This window comes from Ochotona curzoniae, unplaced genomic scaffold, assembly GCF_017591425.1.
Source record: "Ochotona curzoniae isolate NIBS_2020 unplaced genomic scaffold, NIBS_Ocur_1.0 contig_2321, whole genome shotgun sequence".
Classification (NCBI taxonomy): Eukaryota; Metazoa; Chordata; class Mammalia; order Lagomorpha; family Ochotonidae; genus Ochotona; species Ochotona curzoniae.
The window spans coordinates 11,433,020-11,448,651 of NW_024465421.1; the positions used below are offsets into that span (position 1 = coordinate 11,433,020).

The window sequence follows — 15,632 nt, forward strand, 5'->3', positions numbered from 1 at the left end:
GCTAGTGCACCAGGGCAGGCATGGATGGCGCAGGTCCTGGGACCCTTGCATCCATGTGGGAGACAGGGTGGCTCCTGAGCCTAGGACTGGCCTAACTAGCCATTCAGATCATTTGGGGATGGAAGATCTGTCTTTCCCCCTTTGCCATTTTGCATTTCAAGTAAAGATGAACTTTTGAAAAAAAAAAATTTTTTTTTAGATTTATTTACTTTTATTGGAAAATCAGACGCACAGAGAGAAGGAGAGACAGAAAGACCCTCCGTCCAGTGACTAGTCACCCCCAAAGTGACCACTACATCCGGAATCAAGCTGATCTGAAGCCAGGAACCAGGAACCTCCAGGTCTCCCACAGGGGTGGCAGGGTCCCAAGGCTTTGGGCCATCCTCAACTGCTTTCCTAAGCCACAAGCCGGGAGCTGGATGGGAGGCAGGGCTAACAGGACATGCCCATATGGAATCCTGGCATATGCAAGGTGGGGATTTTAGCCAGTGGCTACCGTGCTGGTCCCTACAAGGATTAAATTTTAAAAACGTTAAAAAACAACAAATTTTATGCCAAAAAGGTACCTTTTCTTGAATTCTCATAAATCAGCCTATATAAAAAAAGAGGCATGATTTTAGAGTTTCTGTTCACGGGCAACACTTTTGAGGTAGTCAAAGAAAAGAACTCGGATGAGTCTTTCTAATTCATTCTTTCAGACGTATGTAAGACGCCAAAATTCAAGGCTATAGAATATTTCTTATGTCTATATTTCAATTTCGATGGCTATTACACATTTTCAAATTAAGCTTGCATTTTGTCAACTAACTGATTTGCCAAATGAAGCTTGGGTGATACCTGTGTGAATGCTCTAGTCTTCAGACTGTATCCCAGAAAAAACAAAAAGGACTAACCAAATCAGAAGGTGATCCGCCTTCCTCCAAGATCTAGGTCAAAGTCCCCGGTAGGGAGGTAGATCCTGTTGCCCCAGCTCTCCTGCTCAGCATCAGTCCTGGCCATGGTGTCTCCCTGACCAGCGTGTCCCACACTGCTGACCTACGGCATCTCCAACAATGCTGGGTCACATTGAGGGGAAAACACAATCTAGATAGCATGAAGCATGTCAACTTCCACTCCAGACACCAGATCCCACATGATACTAAACTCACCAGAGAGTGGGCCAAACAGATTGCGATCAACGGCTCCTTTTCAGAAAGGAGAAACCTAACTTGTCTTTTATCTATTGTCTATTGCGTAATTAAAACATTGCACAGAGGGCCAAACACAGAGCAGACTCCCAAATGTCTGTCGGAATCCCAGCTCTGCGGCTTGTTAGAGAATACAACCTTGAATTCGTTGCTCACATTTCTCACTTGAAAACTGTCTTAAACAGATCTGTGGAACTAGAGTTGTTAACAACTGGGGGAATGTAGCTTCCTTTTCCCCAGCTGCCCGTTTCTGCTCTGACCTCTTCAATTGAGCGGTGGGTCAATGGCCCGTGCACCTTATGAGGCCCCCTGCCCTTCCTCCCAGCATGCACTTCCTCAGGATGGCTCTCACTTCTCTCTTTAATTCAGTCCTTCATTTCTTGCCTAGACCATTGAGCTATCTCCTATGAATACGTCGTGTCACTAATCCCTGCTATGTCATTACTCTACCCAAGGACAAGCCATGGCTCCTCACACCTGAAGATTTATGCCCAAACTGTTCAACCTTCAACCACTTTGCTACAAATGCATTGTAGCCCTACACACTGCTATATCAAAAATCCCTGGTACTTTCTGTATTCTGTGCTCTTACTTCTGCTCTTTTTCCTAATAAATGCCCCTTTCTCTTTCAAAACTAATCCCACTCTAGGGTCACGGAATGATGGCTCAATGGCTAAATCCTCACCTTGCAAAAACGCCAGGATCCCCATACGGGCGCAGGTTCATCTCCCGGCTGCTCTACTTCCCTTCCATTTCCCTGCTTGTGGCCTGGGAACGCAGTGGGGGACACCCCATTGGGGCTCTGGGCACACCTAGGAGACCTGGAGGAGGCTCCTGGCTTCAGAATGGACTGGCTCAGCTCCAGCTGTGAAGCTATTTAGGGAGTGAACCAGCAGATGGAAGATCCTTTTCTTTTTCTCTGTCTTTTAAAAATATGTGATAAATAAGTAAATCTTCAAAAAAAAAATCCCATTCCTTCAAGTTCTGCTCCCCTGGGGATCACTCTTTCCTAGACATGAGCTCTGCCTCTTTCATTTGCCCCATATTGATGTAACTGGACACTTTGGGGGACCAACAATGAATTACAAAAGCCTGTTTACCTGGGAGAGCAAACCCAGATGGATCCCTTCTGCCCGTTTTATTTAACTGGCACACTATCTTGAGAAGGACTGGTTGCTCAGCACAGGAAAACAGCCAATCCTCTCTGACAGTCAGAAACTGGACTTCCAACGTGCGAGTCCACACTGTGGAGTCGGGGACGCCTACGGTATTAATCCAACAAGGAAAGGTTTGAGGTTTCCACAGGAAAAATCCAAGGGAAGAAAATCCAGAACAGCAGTTTTGAACCAGGAGTGATTTCTCCCATCTCCCAGCCCCCAGCCCCAGGGGACTTCCAGCAGTGTCTAAAAGCACTAGTGACTGTCACAACCATGCAGGGAGTGCTAGTGGCAGTTGCTGAAGATTCTACCCCGCCAAGGACAGCCCTGGCAGTCGTTACCTGACAGTGCTAGGCTGAAACACTAGTCCAGCCACACTCGACACCTACGTGGGTCTTACTTCCCACAGTGGTGCTGTGTTCTCAAGGTGAGGAGCTATATCTCCAGTAAGAGATTGTGTGGTGGGCCTGGCGTGGATAGCCTAGCGTCTAAAGCCCTCACCCTGCACGCCATGGGATCCCACATGGGTACTAGTTCTAATCCTGGTGGTCCCGCTTCCCATTCCGCGCCCTGCTTGTGGCCTGGGAAAGCAATCAAGGACAGCCCAAAGCCTAGGGACCCTGCACCTGCATGGCAGACCTAGAAGAGGCTCCAGACTCCTAGCTTCGGATCAGCTCAGCTCTGGCCGTTGCGGCCACTTGGGGAGTGAATCAGTGGACGGGAGATCTTCCTCTCTGTCTTTCCTCCTCTCTGTATATCTGACTTTCCAATATAAATAAAATAAATCTCTACCAAAAAAAAAAAGAAGATTGTATGGATACAGCTGGAAGTCTCACAGGTTTCACTGACAGTAGAATGGCCTTCAGCAAATTAACTGAAACCTTGAAGCCTCCTCCAGATCCTTTCTGCTGAAGCAGAGATAACAGTACCTACCTCAAGGCATTTCTCAAGGACCAGTTGAAGCCAGGTCAAGTCCTTGGGTAAGCATGCTACGACCACAAGCACATCCAACAGACTGCGCCCCTCCCAATGTCCCCACCCTCTCCCCAGGGCCTTTTCCCCTGACACCCTGCCCCCTCACTACCAGGTCCCACATTTGAAACACAAAAGTTGATCAGAATGATATTCTGCCAGCTCTACCTTCAGATCAGCGATGATCTCCCCAAGAAACTGTTGAATGTATCTGGACAATTAGATGCTGGACTCTTCGCTAGGTATATGCTTGCAATAAAAGAATCTCAACTGAATTTGATCTGTAATACTGCAACAAGGTGGAGAAATCCATCATGGAGGGAGGGCAGGGGAGGGGTAAGGGGAATCCCAGAGCCTATGAAACTGTGTCACATAATGCAAAGTAATTAATAATAATAATAATAATAATAAACCACAGAATCACTCCGAGAGGCTGACTAAAGGAATACGATGTCTGGGCTCTCAGCACTAGAGGTTAAAAAAACTGGCCCACATAATCCCATCTTCCCAACCTCAGAACAAATCCCTTCTCCTTGGATGCTCAGCCCCCATGCCTTCACAATCTCCACAAACATCCATGCTTGCTTTTTGTACTTCTGGACCAAAAGCTGAAGACCCGCAAGCACAGGAACGGGGTGGTCTTCCTTTGACTCCTGAACCCTGTCTCCACAGTGCGAGTTATTTCCGTGCTGCCCACAGTCCTCCTGTCGGACCGAGCCCGTCCTCCACGGGCATGGCCTACACCTGACTCTTTTCTCCATAACCCAAGAGGCCTAGCAAACCTCACACCTGGTCGCCCCAAGTCTCTCATTTTATAGATGAGACTCAGAGACCAAGTGACTGGCCAAGTGTCAAGGTCGTCCCTGCAAAGTGGCCGAGCCGGAATTCTCCCTCGTGATCCACGCTGGTATGGAGACATCAGGTCTACCCAGGGGTGGTCACAGCACATGAAAAGTGCTGCTGGGGTCCATCTAGAAAAATCTCAAGACAATCCTAGAAAACCTTCAGAAAAAAAAAATCAGCTGGTAAAAAATAAGAGACCCATATCCCCAGGCTCTTGCATGTTGCCAAAATTAGACTCGGAATAAGGCAATCTATTTTCTCTTAACATTTACTTTCATAGTTTCTTGACAACAAAATCTATGCAAATATCTAGCAGTTTCTCTGGCGGTGATACCACAATCTCTTTGAGTAAGAGTGATCAGCAAGCAGACCCCTCAAGGATTGCCTGCAAAGGCTGGCATCTACCAAGCCCCCCCCCCCCCCCCCCGAAAGCCAGCAGTTATCGGATGGTTAAAGCCACAATAATTGGATGGTTAGACACACTGGGTGTCAACTCCCACAGAAACCTACAACTTTAAAACTCATGAAGTATGAACTACATGATGAAGTCTGTGGCCAGGAGAGTGTAGCTTTCATGCTGTCCAAGTGAAAACAAAGTTGTTGACAGACATTCACCTCCAAAGTGAGTCCCAAACAGGATGCCAAAACAAACAGAGGGCATAAGAAAGCAAAAGGCCGGAAAACAGAAAATGAGTATGAGGGGGGGAAAGTGAAATACTGTTGCATTCCCTGATGCCCAAGCATTTCCAGCTCAAGAAACCGAAAGACATCTCCCTTTTCAAGGTACCCTAAAACAACAAACACCCCGCAGCCTTGTACAGGCCACACTCAGGCCCACCAAGAAGAGAACCGCTTACTGGGAACAGATTTTAATTATTTTTCACGGGTTGATTAAAAAACAAAAACGCATACCACCAACATAGTCTCAAACGCGGGGTCAGAAGAAAAGCAAAATGCAGTTTACCTTCGGTAAAGTTCAAGGGCAAAAGTGTTTCCAATGCAACAGAATCTGCCTGAATGCGATGTGTGGGAGAGAGGGGGAAAAAAAAAAAACGGCGAACACATAGTATCTTTTTATAAAGGCAACAATTTGAGTTACAAAGTAATAACGGGGAAGCCAAAACAGTTTGACAGCCCGCCCTAAGGGCGGCCTCAATCATGAGTCACACAATGCCTGCAACCATTTACAATAGTAATTAATGCACAAGTCCCCTAATTAAATTCTAAAAGGGTGAGAATGCTTTAACTAAGTTTACAAGAATTGCTGTTTGCTTTTTTTGGGGGGGGGGGGGGAGAAGAGCGCGAGAGAAAGGCAGGAGAGAAAGGCACACGCGTCATTACGCATCTCCCTGCAATCCCTCCAGCCCGTATTCCCCGAGGCCGCTGCTCCCTGAAGGTCCAGTTCGCAGCGTGCCAAAAGAAAAAAAAAGAAAGAAAAAGAAAAAAAAAATGACACAGGGGGAGTTGAGGGTGGAGGGGTTGGAGGGGGAACCCGCGAGCCGGGAGTGGAAACATTCATGAAAACGGGGCGGGAAGGCAGACGGAAATCGCCCATCTTACCTGCTAAGATTTCTTTCTACGTCTTTGGTAGCTTTAGCTTCCAATTCTCTGAAACAGAAAAACACACACACACGTACACACACGCACACACACAACAACAACAAAAAACAACACGGAGATGCGCGTGAACCCGGAGCTGCTGCTGTTGCTGCTGCGGCAAAAGCCCAGCGCCGGGGCCCGATGGGGGAGGGGAGGCGCGGGGTGCGGGGGGCCCGGGGGGCGCACCGAGCTGAGGGGTGCGGGTGGAGCTGGGGTGCAGCCTCCCCCCCCCTACACACGAGCCGGCCGGCTTCCCGCGCCGAGGCCCGCGATGGCGGGGGAGCCCCCTTGGCGGCAGCGCCCCGGGCTCCTCCCGCTCCGAGAGCGAGCGAGCGAGCGAGCGACCACCTCCCCCCTCCGCTCACACATACACACACACACACACAGCCCGCGCGCCGCTCACCTCATGTGTGTAAAGTGCACGAGCAAGGGGGGCGCGGGGAAGGAGGCTCGCGAGCCTCAAGCCCTCCGCAGCGCCGCGGGGAGAGGCCCGAGCCGCTGCACCAGCGCCATTTTCTTACACCGACCCGCTGCCGCCGCTGCCGCCGCCGCCGCCGCCGCCGCCGCCGCCGTCGCCGCCGCCGCCGCCGCCGCTGCCGCCGCCACCGCCGCCGCCGCCGCAGGCCCCACACCGGAAGTGAATGCCCCGCTCCGCAACCCCTTCCGGGAGCGCCGCGGCCTCCCGTCCCAAGATGGAGGTCCTTAGCAACTGGACCCCAGCCGACGGAGGCAGGCCCTTGGCAACCGTCCCGATGGTGGACGCGCGACCCCCGTCCCCCCCCGGAGGGACCTCCCTGGAGGTCTCAGCCTCCGAGGGGCTCGGAAGAGCGGCTCCCGCGGCTGGCGAGGAAGAGCAGGGGGTGTGGCGCCCTGCGAGCCCCGAGCTCAGCCGTTCTCGCCGCGGCTTGCTCTAGCCTGACTGGGGTTCCTCCCCTCCTCCTCCTCCTCTTCCTCCTCCCTTCTCCACCTTCTTTGCTGCGACACAAGTTTCCTTCCCCGCCGCCCGGCCCCTCCCCCACTGGCACACGCCAAAAAAATTATTTAAAAAAAAAAATTGCCTAAACCGCAAATTCTTTCCCTAGCCGCAGCGTGAGGAGCCCGCGCGCCTTTTGAATTGGGCCGCTCCTAATTATTGTGACCTTGGGCCAGGTTTTCGGCTACTTCTTGCTTCCTCCTCAGGTAAAAGAATGCATACCTGAGGCGGGTTGTGTGAGGTTGCCGAGCGGATCCTTTTTTTTTTTTTTTTTTTATTAAGCCGCCGTATCTTGCCCGCCCTTTGACTCAGCAATTCCGCCGGCCCCAATGTCTGCTCCGGGCCTCGATGATGGTGAAAAAACCGCCAGCGGCCAACATGTCCAGCCGCGACAGAGGTGGCTTTTACAAACAGCTACTGGCCTTGTCTTTGGAGACTGTAAACATGATGTGGAGAAGGAATACCGGCGTTGCTGGTGGGGGCGGCGGGGTGTGAGACGGCGGGCGCCACGGTAGCTGACCCGGGAAGACCGACAGGGAAAGAGGAGTAAAGCGAGGGATGCTTGCAGCAAACAGCCTTAACAGTAACCCCTTACAGGTGGATACAGTGTTCGTGTAGATACAGGGAGCTCACCTCCATGCACACGGGTGTGCCTTTTCCCCTCTTGATGCTCCCCCGCCCCTGCTTTGGAACCGGAGATAATTCCTTCTCTGTGCTTAAAAATCTGTTCCCTTTTACCTGCTCAGAGACCTCACCGCGGGCTGGGGGGCAGCGCGGGTCCCTCTTCCCTTTTTGCAACCTACACCCTTTAGCTGGCCTGGACCTTGCAGTCTCTGTGTGTTTCTCTCTCTCTCTCTCTCTCTCTCTCTCTCTCAGAAAGACATGAAATAAATAAGCTGATGAATGGATGGTTGCACAGAAAAACATAAAACATGACACGGAATGTTAAGTGATGATACAATGAGATTTTTTGTATTTACTTTGCTTTTGCTTTTTTTTTTTCTTCGTCTAATGCTAGGAGCTTGTGAAAAACGCTTTTGGGGGCGGGGGGCGGGGTGGGATACATGCTAGGAGGCATCAAATCAGAGAAAACCTAGCAACTTTCCTTTTCTTGCCATCGTTCCAAAACTTATTCACCCAATGAATGTCTTTGTTTTTCTACCTTACCTAAAGCATTAAAAATGAAGTCACCATATTTTTAGGAGTTTTTTTTTAATGAACATGTATGTGTAGCACAATATGTTTTCATCCCAGGTTTATGAATAATTTTCCACAACAGCAGAAGGTGGCAAAAACAGCAATATTTATCAACATTCGCACAGCTGTTAGGATCCGCTAGTGTTTTTAAATTAGACTTTCTGAGGTTTGACTAGCTCAGTGGCTTTCCACGGGGCAGTTTTTCCCACCAATTCCTGACCCCTTAGGGGACCTGTAGCGATCTCTGGTGTTTGGGGAGGGGTCACACTGGGCGGGAGAGGTCATACTTAAACATCAGTATGTAGAAGCCAGGAAATTCTGCTGGAAACCCTGCCATCCCATGCCTCGCAGTCCCCCCCACACAAAGGTGAACCAAAACGCCAGTAATGTCAAGATGGAGAAGCTCTGGGACTGATTTCCAGCCCCAAAGAAGCTTAAGAAGAAGTGATTTTTTTTTTTGCAAGGTGTGCTGGGAGTAGTTTGACAACATCCCATATGGTCCCTTCTGGGCTACTACATAGAATGCATGTTTTAATTACCTCTTAAGCTTGCCATGTAGAAGTAGGTCAAAGACGACTGATCGTGTCCGGCCAGCGTGGATTCCTCACTGGGGATCTCCTAGGGGCCCTATGCTCTTATTATCCTTTTGACCTTGAGGCTGCCAAGTTCGATGGGAACCTTTTTGTCCTTACCTTGATTTCCTTCTTAGCATCATTTGCCACAGGGGACCATTCCCTCCTTAAGGGAGTCCCTTTTCTGAAAATTTTTTAACCTCTAACCATTTTTTTTTTTTAATTTACTATCCATTGTCAGCCTTCCCTACATTACACAAAATGAATGTCAGAGATTCTCAAGGCTCTATTCCAGAATTTTCCCTCCATTTTCCCTTGGTGATTAAGTCATCTCATTAATTCTTTCGTATTGAAATACTGTCTAAAATGCAGATGAATTTCAAATTCTTCAACCCATGTCTCACCCACGTACCAGTGCACCCATCTGACAGTTCACCCACACAACCAATATTTACTCAGCACCTGTTATGGCACTAGAGCTTGGTTTTCTGGCGCTTGTTACTACTCTAAAGGCAAACTAAGTCTAGCAAGTTTGCTTTAACAAGCAAACTGTAAAAAGTATAGCTGCAGACTACAAGAAGTGCACAGAAGGAAAGGAATGCTACACTGAGAGAGCATGAAACAAAGGAACATAGCAATACTCATAATGTGAGTAAAGGACTCTGACAATACGAGTTTCAGCTGGGAACTGAAGGATGCTGGAGTCAAGGCAGGATCCAGGAATGGGAGAGGAAGGGTTCCAGGCTAGAGGCCTAGCTGTGGGTCATCATCACTACCAAGGGAAACCGGCCACCATGTTTCTCTTCCTTGTGTACTCATTAGGAACAAAACCAGGGGCAGGGGGAGAATGCAATATAGAGAAACAGAGGGAAGCTGTACAAATGTAAAGAAGACCTCTCCTGCATTTGTCTTGCTCAGGCTTTTTATTCTTTGTTTTCGACTCAGTGTTTTATTTCATTTTATTTGAAAGTCAGAGACAGACAATCTATCTGTTGGTTCACTCCACAAATTCCCACCACAGCCAAGGCGAGACTTGGTCAAAGCCAGGAGACGTCAAAGTGTCCCACGTGAGTAGGAGGGACCCAAGTACCTGAGCCATCCCATGCTGCCTGCCAGGGTGCACATTAGTGTGGAGCTGGACCTGGAAGATGGGATTCAACTCGGGCACTCCGATATGGGATGTGGGCAATTGCACCACTGTGCCAAATATTCACATCTATTTCATTAAAAAAAAAAGTACACACATATGTATTACAGAACAAAAGTGAGAGACAGAGACTGGAAAGAGAGCTTCCATCTGCTGGTTCACTGCTGGCCTCCACAATGAGCCTGGAATTCTATCCTGATCGCCCACGTGGTTACAGGGGCCAAGTACTGGGGCCACCTTCTGCTGTTTTCCCAGGCTTATTAACAAGGCGCCAGATCAGAAGTGGAGCAGCCGGAATTCTAACCGGCACCCATTTAGGATGCCAGCATCAAAGGCAGTGGCTTAACTTGGTGTACCACAACACTGGCCCCACGTTCTGTTCCTTCAGTTCTTAAGGTCAGTCCTTTTTCCTTCCTGAGAAAAACAAAGGACAACCTAAAACATTCAGATACTATGTACTTGAAAGAAAAGGATTTTTTTTCTTCCAAGGCTTCACCAAATACTCTGATGAGATACACAGATATGTATATTTATCAGATTTAAAGAGTGAAGGGAAGATAGGAAGATCCTCTGTATGCTGGTTCACTCCTCAAGCAGCTGCAATGACTGGAACTGAGCCGATCGAAAGCCAGGAACAAGGATCCTCTTCCAGGTCTCCCACATGGGTACAGGGTCCTAAAGCTTTGGACCAGCCTCCACAGCTTTCTCAGGCCACAAACAGGGAGCTGGAAGGGAAGTGGAGCAGCCAGGATGGCAAACTGGCACCCATATGGCATGCCAGGCATGTAAGGAGAGGAATTTAGCCACTGCGCTGGGCCCAAGATACATATATATATACATTTCTAAGGCATGACACACAGATATTATATGTAAATCCAAAAAAAAAATTCTCAATGAATAAAAAGAAATTGTAAACCTGATTATAGTCGAGATATCCTAGAGAGTATATTTATTCCGTTCACCTAAAATATATTTGATATGTGCCAATGCTTTATGAATAATACCTAATCATAACATGTCCTCACAAAGCCCTAAGAAGCAGGAATGTTGGCAGATGAAGCTAATTAACTTGCATAAAGCAGGAAACGGCCGAGCAGAAACACCTCGGTGTTTTGGGGGTGGACGTTTGGCACATGAGCTAACACATCACTAGCAACCTGTGGTTCCATGTCACAGAGCCTGGGTTCTTATCGGAGCCCAACTTCCTGCTCATGCGTGTTCTGGGAGGCAGACACCAGATTCAAGTAATTGAGAGACCCAGGTAGACTTATAAGTCCCGAGTCCAACCCCAGATATGTAGTCATTAGAGAAATCAACCAGCAAATTCAAGATCTGTGTGTGTATGTGTCTAACTCTACCTTTCAACCGAATATTCAAAGAGAAAACCAACCAAAAAAAGCAGCATCTTTTACTGTCCCAAAATGATCATCACTGATAATACCAGCTTACTTTAGAGTATTCTTGGAAAATTGAATTAATAAGGCTTATTTTGGTGCCTAAACGTTTTAAACACACAGGTTTCACAAACGTTCATGAGAAAAAAGTTAAGTGAATTTAAAAAAAAATGTGCCAAAATACATTTTAATTCTGCTTCCATTAACTTTTTGAAGCATTCCTGTGTAAACTACCTAAGGCATAATTTCAGAATACAAATGTGATCGGTTATCTCTGACATAAAGAACAAATACTAGAAAAGACATAGTAGTCAAGTGGAATATCTTTGCCTGGGTAAATGCTTGGGAGATGGGTCGACTTCGGAAGACTACTGAAACAGGCAGGTGCTGGTACCAGTCTATTCTCTCTGTACATGCAGACTCACACCACAATGTCAGGTTGATTATCCACACGCCAAGAGCCATGGTCACATTTAGAGGTAATTTTTTCTAGAATGGCAAGCTAATCTCAGTCAAGTTTGAAGAAAATAAACTGTGAAGAATTCTCAGTTCACGTGGCAGGTGCATTACCGAAAATGTTCAGGTGTGTTCAACCTGAGATAATAATTAGCTCCTTAGATAATCAGAAGCATGGCTTTCTTTTGTCTGTCATTTTATTTGTATTTGAGAGGCAGAGTTACAGAAAGAGAGGTCTTCTATCTGCTGGTTCACTCCCAAATAGCTGCAGTAGCTGGAGCTGGATCAGGCTGAAATTAGGATCCTGCAGCTTCATCCAAGTCTTCCACCTGGGTGGCAGGAGCCCAAGAACTTGAGCCATCCTGTACTGTTTTCCCAGGTGCAGGGAAGTGCATTCAAAGTGGTGCATCCGGGGCTCAAACCAGCATCTCTATGGGATTCCAGTAATGCAGGTGGCAACTCAAGCCTGCTGGGCCACACTGCTGGCCCCATAAACATGGCTTTCACTTCATTGTGAATGTCCAGTAAGAGCAGGCATCTTCATTGTGTGGAACTATCTCAGTCGTCCGGCTTTCACAGTTCCCACCCGCAGACTCTTATTAACACACACCACCTCTCCCCTCATCACATCAACCAAAACCACTTCCACTATTCTCCAAACCCTTTGAGGAGTAGAAGTGAAGCTCCATTATCCTGCAGTATTCACAAGGAAGTGATTCTAGAATCTCCCCAAACTGTAAAAATCTGCAGATACTTACATTGCTTCTATGTGCTTACAACCTACACTCAGTCTTGTGCAAACTTTAAATGCTCACTAGATGACCGAGAATACCTAGTGGAAAGTAAATGCCATGCAAAGAGTGGTTTTGCTGCAAAGTGCAGGGAATACTGATGAGAAAAATGTCCATGCATTTTCTTTTTTGGAATAATTTTGACCCATGCTTGACTCAATTGGAGGATATGGACTCCATGGCTGTGGAGGGTTAGCTGTATTACTTTATTGAGAAACCACTCTTAGCTTGACTTACTTAATATCTCTTCTTTGAAAGAAGGAGAGAGAAAAAAAACAAAAGATCTTTCATCTGTTGCTTCACTTCCCAGATGCCCACAACTGCTGTGGCTAGACCAGCCCTAAGCAGATATCCAGGAACTCCATCTGGGACTCCCACGTGGGTAGCAGGCCTTATGTACTTGGTGGGCCATCGCGTGCTACCTCTTAGGCAAATGAACAGAAAATTAGGACAGAAGGGGACTCTAAATCTAGGCACTGCAGTGACTTCACCTGCCATGCCATAGCATTCACTCCAAGAAGCCCAAGGAGCAGGGACTTAAGTCCTTAGGCGTTCTCTGCTCCAGTGAACACATCAGTTATGAGGGAGAGCAAGAAGAGCGTGTTAAGATGGAGCCATAGGACAGGGCAGCACGAACGCTGCCACTTGGGCACGTGGCTGTCCCAGCCAGCACCCTGAGACCTCACTCCCCTCTGCCTGTATTGCCTGTGCAGCAGCAAGGGGTTTTTGTATCTGACCTGCTTCTTAGGTGTCCCATAGTCGGTTTCTCCACTGCTACCTCCCCAAATATCCTGAAATCTCCAGATTCTTTTTTTCCTTTCTTTTGTTGTGGTGGTGATATCCACGATTTTCATACAATTAAATTCAGGCAGTTACAGTGAAAATTTGTATGCATGTTGACAAATACAGGTGCTCAACCAACCATGATCAGAATCCAAACACAGAGTATTTCTATCACTCCAGAAAGTTCGCTTGTGACCTTTCTAATTCATCTGTATGTCTCACCCAGCACACGTGCCAGCAGGAATCCACTTTTCTTTTCTCAAGTTTTATTTATTTGAAAAAGAAGGAGCAAGAGAGAGGGAGAGGCAAGTGGAAAGAGAAAGATTTCCCATCTGCTGGTTCACTCCCCAAACACCCACAATACCCAGGGCTAAAACCAGGAGCTGAAACCAGGAGTCTGAGTCTCCCACGTGGGTCGTGGGGACCTGAGTGCTTGCGCCATCACCAGCTGCCTTCCATGGCAGGAATCAGCAGGAAGCTGAGTTGGAAGCAGAGCTGTGATTAGAATCAAGACATTTTTAGATAGGATGTGGGAGTCTCATGCATTATCATTTATTTTATTTTTTATTTTATCTGGAAGGTAGAGTTACAGAAAGAGGAAGAGACAAAGACAGAAAGGTCTTTTATCTGCTGATTCACTCCCCCAAATAGCTGCAATGACTGAAGCTGGAAGAGGACAAAGCCAGGAATCACGACTTGTTTTTTTTTTAGCAGGGGGGAAGGGGTATGGCCAGGGAAGGGAGGAGGGGTGGTCTCACACATGAATACAGGAGCTCAAGCGCTTGGCGCATCCTCCACTGCCTTTCTAAGCACACCAGCAATGAGCTGGATTGAAAGTGGAGCAGCTGGAACTCGAACTAGCTCCCACACAGGGATGTAGGGGCTCTATGTCCTATGCCACAATGACAGCCATCCCATGTTTAGCCTCTTAAGCACTGTACCACTCACTGCAGGAAAATACTTTTCCGATGCGTATCCCTGTGAGTTAACACTGCCTGTTCTGGAATCTCCTGGGGTAGTTCACCGCTTGCCTCTGGCTACCTTTTGCTGGACATGCCTGTGAGAGTTATCTGTATCGGTGTGTGCATCAGTTCATTTCTTCATAATGCTTAGGATTATACCCTTGAGTGGATATACCACAGCTGACCTCTTGCTGATTCACTCCAGTTTGGAGGCATTGAGAGTAAAGCTGCCACGAGCAGTCTCACCTGCAGCTTTCAGTGTATGTGCATAGCACATCGCTGTTTCTATTTCTCTCAAATCCCTAGGAATAGAATGATTGGATCACAGGGTGTTGTGTATTTAACTACCTAAGAACAAACACCACGTGTCTACAGTGGTCACACCTGGCGGCACTCCCAGGGTCCTAGACGCGCCTCACTAGTATTAAGCAGGTGCACACTTAGCCACGGCTCTGCAAAAACCTTAGTCAGTCCTTTTTAAAATGAAAATTACATCATCGCACTCTCTACATTCTTTTTTCCCTTAAGACTTTTTTTTTTTAATAGGAAAATCACATATACAGAGAGGAGGAGAGACAGTGAGGAAAATCTTTCATCCACTAATTCACTGCCCAAGTGGCTGCAACGCCTGGAACTGAGTTGATCTGAAGCCAGAAACCAGGAGTCTCTTCTGGGTCTCCCACGCGGGTGCAGGGTCCCTAGGCTTTAGGCCATCCTTGATTACTTTCCCAGGCCAGAAGCAGGGAACTAGCTGGGAAGCAGGGTTGCTGGGACATGAACCAGTGCCCATATGGGATCCCGGCACATGCAAGGTGAGGACTTTAACCGCTAGGCTACCAGGGCAGGCCCAACTTTCTACCTTGTAATAATCTAAAAGCTTTATAGAGTTGCTGATTAGAAGCTTGATATCCTTAAAAAATTTTTTTTCAAGTTTTGTAAGATTTATTGTATTTATTTTAAAATTATTTTTCTATTTTATCTTTTTAAAAGACTTATTTCATTTTTATTGGAAAGGCAGATTTACAGGGAGAAGGAGGGACAGAAAGAAAGATCCTTCATCAGCTGGCTCACTCCCTAAGTGGCCGCAATGGCCAGAGCTGATTCAATCCAAAGCCAGAAGCTTCCAGATCTCCCAGTGGGTGCAGGGTCCCAATCCTTTGGGCCATTCTCCACTGCTTTCCCAGGCCACAAGCAGGGAGCTGGATGGGAAGTGGAGCAGCCAGGATACGAACTGGCACCCATATGGGATCCTGGTGCATGTAAGGCCACTTGGCTACTGATCCAGGCCAAACTTATTTTATTTTTTTATGTAAAAGAAATACAGACATACAGACAGAGAAGGAGTGACAGAAAGATCTTCCATCTACTGATTCACCACCACATGGCTACCATGGACCTGAGCCAGGCTGAAACCAGGAGCTAGGAGTTCTATCCAGGTCTCCCACATGGATACAGAGAGCCAAGCACTTGAGCCGCCCTTCGCTGCTTTCCCAGGCACATTAGCAGGGAGCTGGAGTAGAAGTGGGTCAGCCAGGATTTGAATCAGCGCCCGTGTGGAATGCTGGCTTCTCAGGCGGAGGTTTAGCATACTATACCACA

At 47.7% G+C, this 15,632-nt stretch overlaps 1 protein-coding gene across 2 annotated transcripts in view; it reads right to left on the reverse strand.

Annotated features, from left to right (window-relative positions):
• Positions 1–15,632, reverse strand: part of TNRC6A (trinucleotide repeat containing adaptor 6A) — a 155,334-nt gene that overhangs the window by 77,712 nt on the left and 61,990 nt on the right. Inside the window, exons 1-2 of one of the 2 annotated variants that reach the window (XM_040973186.1) lie at positions 6,162–6,312; positions 5,720–5,767 (exon numbers count right to left, since the gene is read on the reverse strand). The exons of the other annotated variant lie outside the window; for it this stretch is intronic. Coding sequence (XP_040829120.1) covers positions 5,720–5,767; positions 6,162–6,166 — 53 coding nt within the window. The 5' untranslated portion in view covers positions 6,167–6,312. Of the gene's footprint in view, positions 1–5,719; positions 5,768–6,161; positions 6,313–15,632 lie in introns of those variants that run through there. 2 annotated transcript variants of the gene reach the window in all.